We start from the raw sequence: 14,394 nt of genomic DNA, 5'->3' as shown, positions 1-14,394 counted from the left end.
TCACAGAGATCCGCCTGCCTCTGTCCCCCGAGTGCTGGGACTAAAGGCACCACCACCCGGCTTTCAATCCATTTTTAAAGATTTATTTTGAGCCGAGTGGTGGTGGTGCACACCTTGAATACCAGCACTCGGGAGGCAGAGGCAGGTGGATCTTTGTGAGTTCAAGTCCAGCCTGGTCTACAGAATGAGTTCCAGGACAATAAGGACTGTTAACACAGATACATCCTGTCTCGAAAAAGAACAACAAAAAAGATTTATTTTGTGTGTATGTACAGGGTGTGTGTGCTCCAAAAGAGGATAGAAAGGGCTTTGGATCCCTTGTAGCTGGAGTCAACAGGTGTTTGTGAGCCTCCTAATGTGGATTCTGGAAATTAACTCAGGTCTTCTAAAAGCACATCAGTGTTCTTAATCACAGTGCCATCTCTCCAACCCCTTCAATTCATTTTTTATTAAGTTAGCTGAATTTAGTACTGTTTCCTAATGAGCCAAGCGCTGGGGAAGATTTTTTCCCCCCTTATTGTACAAACACTTGTTTTCTCTTGTGTTGAAAATAGCATTACTTTTTCCTTTAACTTTCCACTTATGATTCAAACGTCCCACAGACACACTAAAGGATTCTCAATATTAGAGTTCATTTGCTCTGAATTATTAAATACAGTACAAACAATTAACCCTCGCACCCCATTTTGCAACAGGATGGTATGTAGCCTGGATTGGCATGAATCACGGATTTGCTATATAGCCAAGGCTCAGTCTCGAACGTTGTTTTTGCTTGTTTTGGTTTTTTGAGACATGGTCTCACTCTGTAGCTCTGGCTGTCCTGAAACTATCACTGTCGTTGAACTCTAAGATCCTCCTGCTCCTGCCTTGCAACTGCTGGGATTAAAGGCATCTGCCACTATACACCGCTCTCCTTCAACTCTTTATCCTCTTGCCCAGTAGATTAATACATGACCACCACATCGGGTTAATCAATTTGTTTTTTACATAATCAAATCATTGAAAGACATTCCAATATGTTTCTGTAGTCACCTACCCAGCTTCCTTCCCATCATAGGCCATTCCTTGGGTCGGTCACTTTGGTCTTTCCTGCACTTCACTTAATCCTTTTCTCCTGAACGGGTTTACTGACCATTCCAGGTCTCACGGCAAGAGCGTTTGGAGAAAATAAACAGCTCATCTCCAAGACGGCAGTACAGAACCCCCTCCAACGACCGGGAGCCACCAGGAATGCGACCTGAGCGCCCTCCTCGCGCAGTGAGGCCAGTCTCGTGAGTGGCCCCAGTACCTCCCCCTTCCAACCTTCCCCTCCCGCCCACTCGGCTTCCTTAGGGCCCGCCCTTTCCATCTGGCCCCGCCCCTGAACCGGATAGGTTCCTCCCTTGGTGGGTAGCCCGCCCTCGCGGCTTCCGTTTCCGGTGGTTTCTGTGGCGGTACATCCTGAAGCAATGGCGGCCGGCGGCAGCGATCCCCGGGCTGGCGACGTAGAAGAAGACGCGTCTCAGCTCATCTTTCCTAAAGGTGGGACCCGGGGCACCTCGACTCCGAGGTGACATGGTCCTTGAGTTACAGTCGTTATCCGCTCCTTGGTTAGCCCTAGCCCTGGCACGTCGTAGGATTGCCAAGGGATACGCACAGGGGATTGGTCAGCACGGCACAGATGAACCCTTGCGTGGTTTACTTAATTCCTTGGAGAAACGTCCACGCCCGGGGTTTTGGAATCGTGGATATCCACATACCCTACTCTTGTAGTGCCACTTGCTACCTTTTTTTTTTCCTGCTTTTTCGAGACAGAGTTTCTGGCCTCGAACTCGCAGAGATCCCCCTATGTTTGTTTGTTTGTTTATTGTTTGAAACTGTGTCTCACTTGTAGTCCTGGATGGCCTGCAGTTCATATTGTAGACCAGGCTGGCCCTGAACTCAATGAAATCAGCCAGCCTCTGCCTTGTGAGTGTTCGAATCAAAGGCGTGCGTCTCACACCTGGCAGTTTTGTTTTTTTCAGAGTTTCATGCTATGTATCCTAGGCTGGCCTCCAACTTGTCACATTCCTGCCCCATTCTCCTGAGTGGTGGAATTAAGGGCATGGGCTCTTGACATTTAGAGGTATTTATGTCCATTTTCTGGCATGCAAAAGGCAGATCTGGAGCACAGGTCTTAGTTTTGTTTTGTTTTGCTTTTTGAGGCAGGGTTTCTCTGTAGCTTTGGAGCCTGTCCTCGATCTGAAGAACAGGCAGGCCTCGAACTCACAGAGATCCTGTCTCTGGCTCCCAAGTGCTGGGATTAAAGGCGTGCACCACCACTGCAGGTCGGAGCAGAGGTCTCTATTCTAAATTGACAGCTGGCAGAAACTCAGCTATAGCCCCATTATAGTGCTAGTCAAAAGCATCTCAAGGTCTATAGGTCAGAAGAGTGCCATTGCTCCTGAGCAGAGATGCTGTTGTCATTGGGTTCTGGGCCCTCTTTTTATATTTTTGAGTTATGAAGAACAGTTGGAAGCAAGATGGGTTCCAGTCTGGGATGACTGGTACCTGCTGTTCAATGTATTTTTGTGTGCCACCTTGCTCCTGCTACAGGGAGCCTGTGGTAGGTGAATAGTTTGAGCCCAAGAGTTCAAGGCTAGCCTAGGCATTCGAGTAAAACACCAAGATGAGTGCTGTGCCTTTGTGAGTTTTGTTTTGAGCAGGGTCTCATGTAGCCCAGACTGGCTTGAAACTAGGAAGTAGGCAAGAATGGCCTTGAACTTGCCATCCTCCTGCTTCTACTTCCATGATGCTAGGAATTAAACCTAGATTTTTTTTGTTCTTTGTTTTTGTTTTGTTTTGTTTTTATTTTAAAGACAGGATTTCTTTGTAGTTTTGGAGCCTGTCCAGGAACTCACTCTGTAGACCATGCTAGCTGGAACTTACAGAGATCCTCCTGCCTCTGTCTCCTGAGTATTGGGATTAAAGGCTTATGCCACCACCACCGGGCTTAAGCCTAGTTTTTTGTGCGTTCTAAACAAACACTCTAAAAATTGAGCTACATCCCCAGCCCCTGTTTATGATAACAAATCCTTTTTTTTTTTTTTTTTTTTTTTTTGGTTTTTGGAGACAGGGTTTCTCTGTGTAGCTTTGGAGCCTATCCTGGCACTCACTCTGTAGACCAGGCTGGCTTTGAACTCAGAGATCCACCTGCCTCTGCCTCCTGAGTGTTGGAATTAAAGGCGTGGGCCACCAACACCCGGCCTGATAACAAAAATTATTGATATCTGTAACCAAGTGTCTACAGAAAAATTGTGTGTGTGTCGTGCGTGCGTGCTTGTGTGCACATACTCTCAGACTCACGTGTATACAGGTACCTGTGGAGCCCAAAGGTATCATATTGCCTGGAGCTGGATGTATGGATTTATGTGAACCGTTTGAATTGGTTGTGGGGAACTGAATTTGGGTTCTCTGTAAGAACATCAAGACTTCTCAACTACTAAGCCTTCTCTGTGGACTATGCCCTCGCTCCTCCCACCCCCAATTTTTGAGATAGAGTCTCATGTAGCACTGGCTAGCCTGGAATTTTCTTTTCTTTTTTTTTTTTAAGATTTTATTTATTTATTATGTATACAACATTCTGCTTCCAGTATATCTGCACACCAGAAGAGGGCACCAGATCTCATAGTGGATGATTGTGAGCCACCATGTGGTTGCTGGGAATTGAACTCAGGACCTCTGGAAGAGCAGTCAGTGCTCTTAACCTCTGAGCCGTCTCTCCAGCCCTAACCTGGAATTTTCTATGTAGACCAGGCTGGCATCACACATGCAGAGATTCTCCTGTCTCTGTCTCCCAAGTCCTGGTATTACAGCCATGTGCCCAATTTGTGTGGTGCAGTGGATGGAATTTATGGCTTTGTGCATACTGAGGAAACATTCTATCAACCAAGGTACATTCCCAGCCCAGATAGCAACATTAACTTATTTGTTTGTGTGTGTATGTATATGTTATGTACATATGTGTGGGCACATGTTCTTATGCAGGTGCTTTTAGAGGCCTGGAGTTAATGTTAAATAACCTCCTTGATTATTTTCCACTTACTGAGGCAAACTCTTGCTGAACCCAGAGCTCACAGCTGATCTAACTGGTCAGCTTGCCTCCAGGGAATAAATACCTTGTCTCACTACCAACTGCTGGATACAGGCACCCCACTATACCAATTTTTGGGGTTCTGAGGATCTCAACTCTGCTCCTCACACTTGAGTGGCAAGTACTTTATCAACCTAAGCATCTGCCCAGCCCTAAATAGTGATTTTATCTTTTCTCTTTTTTTTTTAATTGAGATGAAAAATCTTACTTTTCAAAATTTTATATATAAGGATGTTTTGCCGGCATGTATGTCTGGTGCCCATAGGAGCCATAACTAGGCATTTGATTACCTGGAATTGGACTTACAGATGATTGTAAGCCACCACATGAGTGCTGGGAACAGAACCTTGATCCTCTGGAAGCCAGTGCTCTTAAGTGCTGAGCCCTCCCTCCAGCTCTTATGTTAGTGTTTTAAGATTTACTTTTATTTTTATTAAGTGTACAGGTACCTGAGGAGGCCAGAGGTGCTGTAAGGTGTCTGATGTGGGTGCTGGGAATTGAACTTCCTTTGCAAGAGTAGTATATGCTCATTTCTCCAACCCTATAGTTTTGCTTTTTGGTGTGTGTTTGTTTGTTTGTTTGTTTTTGAGTCTCTATGTGTTTCTGACTTTCCTGCAGGTCACTAATATAAGCCAGGCTGGCTTCAAATTCAAAGATCATCTAGTCTCTGCTGCCCAAATCCTGGAACTAAAGGTATGAGCCACTACTGACTGGCGGATGCATGCTTTTTAAAAGAGTACTTTTAGTTCACACTTGCTCTTCTTGCAGAGTTTGAAACAGCCGAGACTCTCCTAAACTCCGAAGTTCACATGCTTCTGGAGCATCGAAAACAGCAGAATGAGAGTGCAGAGGATGAGCAGGAACTTTCAGAGGTTTTCATGAAAACCCTAAACTATACAGCCCGCTTCAGTCGTTTCAAAAACAGAGAGACCATTGCCAGTGTTCGTAGGTGAGTACTAAGAGTTAAAAGACAAAATTTACTTATATATGTTGTAAGGGTTTTTTTTTGCTCGGGGGAAGTTTTGTTTGAAACAAGGTTTTTTTGTGTAACAGCCCCGGCTGTTCCGGAACTCGATTTGTAGACCAGGCTGGCCTCAAACTCACAGAGATCAGCCTGCCTCTGCCACGCCCCCTCCCCAAGTAATGACATCAAAGGCGTTCGTGTACCACCACACCACACCCGACCTAGGGTTAAGAGTATTTTGCCTGCTTGTATGTCTGTGCACCATGCAATGCCCACAGAAACCAGAAGAGGGTATCAGATCCCCAGGACTGGAATTACAGGCAGTTGTGAACCACCATGTGGGTGCTGGGACTCAGAACCTAGGTCCTCTGGAAGAACAGCTAGTACTCTTAACTGCTGAGCCATCTCTCCAGCCCTACCTAAAGTTTTATTATTGTATATTCTCATGAGAGGTAGAGGCAATCAGGGAGTTCAAGGTCATCCTTAGGTTCATAGTGGGTTTAAAACCATCCTTGACTACATGAGACCCTGTCTTTTTTGTTTGTTTTTTAAAATAGGATTTCTTGCCTTGGCCATCCTAGAACTAACTCTTTAGAACAGGCCAGCCTCTATCTCAAAGAGATCTACCTGCCTCTATCTCCTGAGTGCTGGGATTAAAGGCATGCACCACCATCACCCAGCTTCAAATATAACTTCTTAATACTATATTTTGAAATGAAATTCATCGTGGTAAGCCTTATTTTATAGTGTAGACCATGAAAATACTGAAGATGCAGTTGACACACACAGTTGCACAAAGCAGAGTTTGGTGTATTTATTTTTAAAGTTAAAGGAGAGTTACTTCCATGTCAACATACTTAATAAATTGTTGTTTGACATTAACTTATCAAATATAGCAGGAAGATCAGAGAGCTAGAGAGTGACTTTCTGGAGGAAAACATCTGTCGCTTTGGGTTTTCATGAGGTGTGATTGGCAGATGCTTTTAACATTTATTAAATTTATTTTTATATGTGAGTGTTTTGCCTTTGCACCACATGAGTGCCAGGTAAACATGGGAGGCCAGAGACGGGTATCAGAGTCCACAGATCTGGAATTTCAGGCAGTTGTGAGCCACCATGTGGGTACTGGGAGCCAAACCTGGGCCCTGTGAAAGAGTAGCAGTGAATGCTCTTACCCACTGTGTGATTTCTCTAATACAGCAGATGCCTCTTTTACTCTGCTGTGCTCACTTGTTTCTTGTTTCCTTGACTCTACCTGCTGTGTTTTACTTGTTTCCTTTTTTCTGGAACTTTTGTTTCAGGGTTAAGACTAGGAAGTGATTCAAAAGGGGATTCTGTTGCCCACATGACCATAATCAAAGATTGTAAATATTTTTTCTCAACTGCATTTGGTCTTTTTGCTATTGATCATTGTTTGACATTTGACTTTTTTGCTTTTTATTAGCATATGTTAATTGTACATAATATATTTTGATCCAACTCATTTCTCCCCATTTCTGCTCTTGTTTCACTTCTCCTTTGTTTGTCTTTCTAAATTTTTATTTTCCCTGCAATCAGCTTGCTTCTCCAGAAAAAGCTACATAAGTTTGAGTTGGCCTGTTTAGCCAATCTTTGTCCAGAAACTGCTGAGGAGTCCAAAGCTCTGATTCCAAGGTCAGTACCCAATGGGACAAGTTTTGTCTGTGTTATATAGATTTCTTCAAGTCAGATTGCTAGATCTAAGTGTTTTATGCATTTGATATTTGGGTTGATGACATGCCAGCACTGAAGAAGAATGTAATTTTATGGTGTTTTTTATGTGCGTATGCACATGTATGCACATGTGTGTCACATTAAGCATGTGAAGGTCAGTGGACAACTTGTTAGATTTGGTGGTAAGCAACCTTTACCAGCTGAACCATCTTGCCAGCCTGAGAATGATGGTTTTATACCACACTGACAGAAAGGACATGGAACAGGGTGCTAGGGATATAGCTCAGTGGCAGAGCCCTTGTCTATTGTGTGTGAGGGTCTGAGTTTGCTCTCCCAGAACCTCACAAAGGAGCATAAGAAACAGCCAGAATTCTCATTCACTGCAGGTAATAGTAGAGCAGTTTTACTTTGTCTAGTAAAATCAATGTGACTATTTCCCATTACCCAAAAATGTATTCTAGTATTCACTAATGTGGTATTGATGATAACAGCTATTGGACACAGTCCTTAAGTCAGTCAACAGGTGAATGACTAGAAATGAATCATTACAGGGCCTGCTAGTTTGTGCTTTTATTCCAAGAAAATCAGGCCAATCTCTGTGTTCCAGGCCAGCTGCAATTGTATAATGAGACCCTGTCTCAAAAAATCAAGCTGAACCAAAATAAACTTTAAAACCTGTGTGACTGTTGAGGCTTTTAAAAAATAGTTTTTATATTTGCATTTTTTAGTGCTTCTATAAGGGAATATTGAAAAGAAATTCAGCTTAAACTTAAAAGTAGTAGAGCTAAGAGCACTGTACTCAGAAATGAACCCTCTTTGAAAAGCAGCATGGGAAAACTGGCAGTTGCTAATCACCTAAGTTTATTGGTCTTCTTGCAGCCTGGAAGGGCGTTTTGAAGATGAGGAACTGCAGCAGATTCTTGACGATATCCAGACCAAGCGCAGCTTCCAGTATTAATGTCCAGACATCTGGTCCTGAGACAGCGCAGAATGGCACCACACCCCTGCCTGATCACACAGGAGTGCTGTTGTGAAGACGCCTGGGCCACTTTTATAGTGTTTGCTTTATTGAGATATAATGTCACTCTCTAGTCCTCAGACTCATTACAGGCCTCCTGCCTCAGCCTCCCAAGTGCTGGGATTACAGGTGTGAGCCAACACTCATGGCTTGGCTTTTGAAGAGGAAAGGCTCGCTTGGTGGTGGTCTAGGTTGCTGTCTCCACAGTGACTATTAGACCACATAGTTATTGTGTCTTCTTGGTGCAGCCTTGTCAGGGCTGGTATGGTCAAACATGCTGCAGTCTGGAACTGGTGAGGTAGACTGATGTGTTGACTACCTCTTACCTTGTTTTTTTGGACCCTGTGTTATTCTTTGTTCTTGACATTTCAATTTTTAATATAAATATAGTTTGTGGTTTTTGAAACTAAATTGTTATATACAAAAACTGGTCTTACCTAGTTGCAAAAGGGAGAGATAAACCAGAACACTCACTGTTTTTTTGTTTTGTTTTAAGAATTTTATTAATTTATTTATGGGGAGCGGGGGTACATGATCAATGGCACATATGTGGAGGTCAGAGAACAACTTTCGGGAATGAGTTATGTTCACTGTTTGGTTTTTCAGGATTGAATTCAAGTCATCAGGCTTGGTGGCAAGTGCTGTTACTCACTGGGCCATCTTGCTGGTCCCTAAATTATTATTATTTTTTTATTTTATTTAGTCATCTTTGCAACTTTAGAGATCTAAAGCCTTCTACATGCTAGACAAGTGCTGTACCTTTGAGTAACATTTGATCACTGAAAATCCTTTTGTTTCTGTTTGTGTGTTGTATGCATGTTTATGCAAGTGTGTATGTCTATGTAAGGAGAATAGCAGAGAATATTGGGTATATACCTAATTCTTAGGGTTTCTGTTGCTGTGAAGAGGCACCATGGCCATGGCAGCTCTCATAAGAGAAACAGTTAATTAGTGTGGCTCGCTTACAGTTTTAGAAGTTCAGTGCATTATCATCATGGCGGAGAGCATGGCGGTGTGCTGGCAAACATGGTGCTGGAGCTGAGAGTACCACATCTTGCAGGCAACAGGAAGAAAACTAACTGACACTGAGCAAAGCTTAAGCAAAAGACCTCAAGGCCTGCCCCAACATTGACATACTTCTTCACTCCATCAAAGTCATACATCCTAATAGTGCCATTCCTTATGAGATTATGGGTGCCAGTTGTATTCAAACTACAACACCTATATTTCTGTTCTTTGAGATGGGGTCTCTCTGACTGAACCTAGGACTAGGCTGGGTATCGAGAGCCTCAACAACCCTCAATTACCCTTAGGGTCCTTAGCTTTGTGGTATACGTATTTCATCTAGGGGGTAAGGGGCTTTCCTGAAGAATGCATATTTTGCGTGGCCTTGAAGAGTTTTTATTGTCACCCTCAAATGAAGATCTTTCCTTCATAGATTAGATTTGAAGACCAAACTCTGAAGTCTTCTCATGAGATGTCTAATCCAAACCTCTGGGTTGATTCAGCTTAGTGACCGGTATTCTGTCATAGAGGTGATGTGGAAGGAGTGATTGTGTTCCTTTTTCAGTGCTGGAAATCAGGACCACTATGCCTGCTATCATAGTGTGGGTTCCTATTGCTGTGAAGAGACACCATGACCACGGCATCTCTTAATTGAGGGTGGAGGCTTATAGTTTTCAGAGGTTCGGTCCATTATCATGGTGGCGAGCATGGCAGCATGCAAGCAGATATGGTGCTGGAGGAGTAGCTGAGAGTCCTGCATTTCTTTTTCATTTATTTGTTATGTAATACAATGTTCTGCCTGTATGTATGCCTGCAGTGCCAGAAGAAGGCACCATATCTCATCATAGATGGTTGGGAGCCACCATATGATTGCTGGGAATTGAACTCAGGACCTCTGAAAGAGCAACCACTGCTCTTAATCTCTGAGCCATCTCTCCATTCCCAAGAGTCCTACATCTTACAGGAAACAGGAAATAGACTAAGACACTGGGTGTTGTCCTGAGCATATGCACCCCCCATGATACACTTTCTCCAACAAAGCCATACCCATACCCACAAAGCCACATCTAATAGTGCCACTCCCTATGAGATTCTGGAGGAGGTCAGTTACATTCAAATGACCACACTTGGTGTCCTTATGTCTTAAATCCCAGCACTCTGAAAGAAGCAGAGGTAAGCAGATCTCTTGAGTTCGAAGTCAGCCTGATAATATATACATAGCAAGCTCCAGGATAGCCAAACCTACATAACGAGAACCTGTCTGAGGGGGAAAAGTGAGGGGAAAAATTCTTGTAATAAGAGAGCTCATGAGCCCTGTGAGCCTCCCTGTTTCTTTCATGAGGCTGTTAACAGGCCAGATCTCATGAAGACCTGTAAGTGATCACAGATAGCTATGATTCAAGATGGTGGTGCTTACAGCTGGCTTGAAGGAAACAGCTACATGACAGGAGAAAATGATGTAAACAAGCCAAGTGTTCTTCATTGGTGATGAGTTCAGATTGGTTAGTGACGAGGCCTGCTTACAAAAAGTGCAGAATGTAATGGACCCAAGGCTGGAGTGGCTACAGCAGAAGAGTCTAGGGTCAGCATGGAGCTATATAGAGAGAAGCCGGAAGATGCTGTGTGAGGGAGCAGCTGTGGAACAGAGTTGTACAGTGCTTGTCTGCTTAGAAAAGTGATGCAAAATATAGAGAAATTCACTTTCTGGAGTGTTGAGAAGAAATGGGTCCAATGGCCATATGGGAAGGTTGACCAGAACAGGAAAGAATGCAAGGGAGGTTGGAGGGTGTGTGCATGTAGAGTAGATAGATAGATTAAGCCCATTTTATACAAGTATTACAAGGTTTATTTACATATCCTAGACACCTACTTTACTATCCATCCAAAGGATACTTTGTATTCAGAAATCAAGTATTTTTGTCTTTTTACATGTTAAAATTTTTGTGGGTGGGTGGGTGTGAACATGTCTGGGTCAGAGGACAACTAGTGAAAGTAGTCTCTTTTTTCAACCACATGGGTCCTGGGTTATCAGCACCCATATCTGTTGAGCCATCTTTAACTTTGAGCATAGAACATACCTTTTTTTGTTATTTGTTTGAGACAAGGTACTAGGCTGGCCTGCAATTAATATCAATCTGCCTGCTTCCTGAGTGTTGGGATTATAAAATAATTTACTTGGCCAAACATAATGTATGGTGCTGTTACAGTAACAAGATCGTTACCAGAAAGAGATGTGACAGAAGAGAATATGAAATAGTCTTCTCCCCTTTTTTGAGACATGGTCTAGGGGGCCTCTAACTTCTAATCTTCCTCCTATAGACTGCTGAGATCACAGGTTCATGCCACTGTTCCTGGTTTCATGTAGTACTGGAGATTGAACCTGGGGTCTCTTGTTTGTTAGGTAAATGTTCTGCCAACTAAGCTACAGCTCAGCCGTGAAATAGTGACTATTTGTAAAGTTTATAATCTCAGTACTTGGGAGATAGGTTCAAAAGGATTAGGAGCTCAGGGATCCTCAGCTACATAGCAAATTAAAGGCAAGTCTGGGCTTTATGAGACCCTGTCTCAAAGAAAAAGTGACTCCCCCCCCCCTGCCCCAGGGATAAATGAAAGGGAAATGTGATCAGTTAGCCCGAAAAGCTATAGGGCTACTTACCTACCTGAACCTGCAAGTGTGAGATGCCCAATAAAGGAACAAAGGTAGCACTTGGTGGATTTTTGTGAGTTCCAGATGAGCCAGGGCTACAAAGTGAGACCCTGCCTTAAAAAGTAGCCCCACCTTCACCCCCTGTAAAAATAGTACAAAGGGGAGGTTGAAGATTTGGGTTTGAAATATGAGCCCTGCAAGGATCATATGTAAGGCTTGGTTCCCAACGTAGCAATACTCGAAGTTGGGGCTTTAGGAAAGGAACTACATCATGATGATTTGATATGCTGTCTAATGTGATGAGCACTTAATGAAAGGCAGGACCTATGTGAAGGGAATTGGTCACTGGAGGTATGCTTGGGAGTTATCCTTGGTTCCTTCCTCTTTCCTCATTCTCTTTGCTTCCTGGCCATCATGAATTGAGCATCTGTGTCTGGAACCTGCTTCTGTAATCATGATGTTCCGCCCCACCACAGTCATAACGCTGTAGAGCCACCCAACCATGGATTGTAATCTCTGGAACAGTATGTTAAATAAATCTTTATTTATTTTTCTTTTAGTCAGGGTCTCCTGTAGCCCAGATTGGCTTCAAACATACTATGTTCATAGCCAAGGTTGACTGAACTGACCCCGCCTCCCCCAGTCTCCACCTATTGAGTACCAGGATTACAGGCTTCTATCACCTCATCTTGTTTATATGTTACTGGGGCTCAAACCCAATTCAGGGCTTCTTGAATGCTAGATGTTCTAATTTGGTTTCCAGTGGCTTTGAAAAATACTAACCAATATAACTTGTAGGAAAGGGTTTATTTGGTTCATACATCCCAGTTCCCAGATTTATTACTCAAAGAAGTCAGGGCAGGAATCAGTAGGCAGGGACTGAAGCAGAGGCCATGGAGGAATACTGCTGCAGGCAGTAGTGGTACACTCCTTTAATCCCAGTATTCGGGAGGCAGAGATAGGCGGATTTCTATGAGTTTGAGGCCAGCCTGGTCTACACAGTTCCAGGATAGACTCCAAAGCTACACAGAGAAACCCTGTCTCAAAAAACAACAAACAAACAAAAAAGAATACTGCTTACTGGCTTGCTTTCTACTCAGTTTGCTTTTTAAAAAATATATCACTAAGGACTACGTGCCCAGGAGTGGCACTGCCCAGAGTGGACTGGGCCTTCCACATCAATCATCAGTCATGAAAATGCCCCATAGACTTGCCTATAGGCCAATCTGATGGAGGCGTTTCCCCCAGTTGTGGAGAATTTAAGATCCAGAGGCAGGCAGATTTCTGTGAGTTTGAGGACAGGGTGTTTGTTCTACATAGTTCCAGGATAGACTCTGTCTCAAAAAATAAAAAAAATACAAAAAATTCAAACCCAAACAAAACTAATAAACACCTTAAATTAATCTTTGTTTATCCCAACTATAATGTTAATATCAATATCACAATATAAATACATTTTAGTGCTGGGCGTGGTGACACTTCTTGCCTTTAATCTCAGCACTTGGGAGGCAGAGGCAGGCAGATCTCTGAGTTCAAGGCCTGCCTGGTCTATAAAGGGAACTCCAGGGCAGTTAGGGCTACAATGAGAACATGTCTCAACGCCACCCCCCCCAAAAAAAAAACCTAAACAAATACCCACAGAAACCAAATAATCAAATAAACTCCTTCAATTAGGGGTGTAGAGAGGACTTAGCCAATAGCACTTTTTGTTCTTGCAGAGGATAAGGGGAGTGAGGGTTGGAGAGACTGTACAATGGTTAAAAGCATTTGCAGTTCTTGCAGAGGACCTGGATCAAATTCCCGGCAACTACACTGAAGCTCATAGTGCCTGAAATTTCAATTTCAGGAAATCTAATGTCCCCTCCTGCCCTCTTTGGGCACCAGGCATGCCAATGGTGCACAGCCATTCATGCAGGCAAAACAGTCATACACATAAAAACTTATATGAAGCAGTAAAAGCAAAGACACAGTTACAATCAAATCAAAGTAGAACCAAAATCCAGCAATGTAAATCAAACCTTGTAGCTCGTGTCCTCCACTTGAATTCACCCCCAGTCTGGACTGCAAAGGCCTCCTGAACCTTCACCTCTACCATTCTGCCATCCATAACCCACATAGCTTCTCTTGTAGCATCAAGCCAGCTCCATTCCATACCTGCTGCTGTCCTTGCCTATCATCCCATGGTACTGGCATCACTAGTATGCTGGAATCTTCATTGTAATTGAGGTTGCATCTTCACCAATGCCTCTCTTGGCCTTTTAAGGGACTGAACCTGCCACATGGGTGAAACCTCAGTTTCTTTCCCCCAGCCCTTCAATACTGGGGTCTCCACTGTAACTGAGGCTGCACCCTCACCAATGGCCTCCTGCCTTCTGTAAGGACTCCAACCTTGTTATATGATGCTAAGTCTTGGCTGCTCTTTAGAAGCTCTTCAAGCCTTCAAAACCAGCATGATGTGGGAGATGTTTACATATTACCAACTTCAGCTGCTAGCTTCATTCAGATGCTTTCTTGACAACCCCCCCATCATATGAGTGCCATGACATATGTGCATGTACATACACACACAAATAAAAAATATAATTTTAAAATAAAGGGCTGGAGTGCCAGGCAGTGGTGGCACATGCCTTTAATCCCAGCACTCTGGAGGCAGAGGCAGGTGGATCTTTGAGTTCAAGGCCAGCCTGGTCTACATAGTGAGTGCCAGGATGGGCTCCAAAGCTACACAGAGAAACCCTGTCTCAAAAACAAACAAAAAAATTAAAATTAAATAAATATACTTCTCAGGTATTTTGTCATAAGGACAGAAAGGTGACTACAGTACTAAATTCACTGAGAAAAGAATAAACTTTCACATCTTGGGGCATGCAGGGGTGCAGAACAGCTGAAACCAGATATTTAAGAGCTGTGCACAGGTTCTTTTGTAGCCTTCACCATTATCACTCTTTCATGGCTGT

At 43.4% G+C, this 14,394-nt stretch overlaps 1 protein-coding gene and 1 long non-coding RNA gene across 5 annotated transcripts in view; one reads left to right on the top strand and one right to left on the bottom strand.

Annotated features, from left to right (window-relative positions):
• The window catches only part of LOC103163591, a 38,694-nt gene extending 37,416 nt beyond the window's left edge, over positions 1–1,278 (bottom strand). For all 4 annotated transcript variants that reach the window (XR_003482283.2, XR_004768367.1, XR_004768368.1 and 1 more), the window contains exon 1: positions 1,037–1,278. This is a non-coding gene — a long non-coding RNA (uncharacterized LOC103163591). The remainder of the gene's footprint in view (positions 1–1,036) is intronic.
• Positions 1,279–1,391: 113 nt separating this feature from the next.
• Polr2d (RNA polymerase II subunit D) lies at positions 1,392–8,263 on the top strand. The gene is made up of 4 exons (XM_027400656.2): positions 1,392–1,521; positions 4,880–5,060; positions 6,633–6,728; positions 7,647–8,263. Exons 1-4 carry the CDS (start codon positions 1,449–1,451, stop codon positions 7,723–7,725), a joined length of 429 nt encoding a protein of 142 aa, XP_027256457.1. The 5' UTR covers positions 1,392–1,448; the 3' UTR covers positions 7,726–8,263.
• The last annotated feature ends 6,131 nt before the right edge of the window (positions 8,264–14,394 follow it).

Source organism: Cricetulus griseus, chromosome 2 (genome assembly GCF_003668045.3).
Source record: "Cricetulus griseus strain 17A/GY chromosome 2, alternate assembly CriGri-PICRH-1.0, whole genome shotgun sequence".
NCBI lineage: Eukaryota > Metazoa > Chordata > Mammalia > Rodentia > Cricetidae > Cricetulus > Cricetulus griseus.
The sequence above is the reverse complement of the archived record's forward strand: the minus strand, read 5'-3'. Positions and strand labels throughout refer to the sequence as shown.

What these genes read in the sequence shown, in the direction of transcription:
- Polr2d (XM_027400656.2), top strand. Translation starts at nt 1,449, where the DNA reads ATGGCGGCCGGCGGCAGCGATCCCCGGGCTGGCGACGTAGAAGAAGAC. An exon ending in TCAGCTCATCTTTCCTAAAG is followed by an intron (nt 1,522 to 4,879) that starts GTGGGACCCGGG and finishes CTCTTCTTGCAG; the next exon opens with AGTTTGAAACAGCCGAGACT. An exon ending in TCCAAAGCTCTGATTCCAAG is followed by an intron (nt 6,729 to 7,646) that starts GTCAGTACCCAA and finishes GTCTTCTTGCAG; the next exon opens with CCTGGAAGGGCGTTTTGAAG.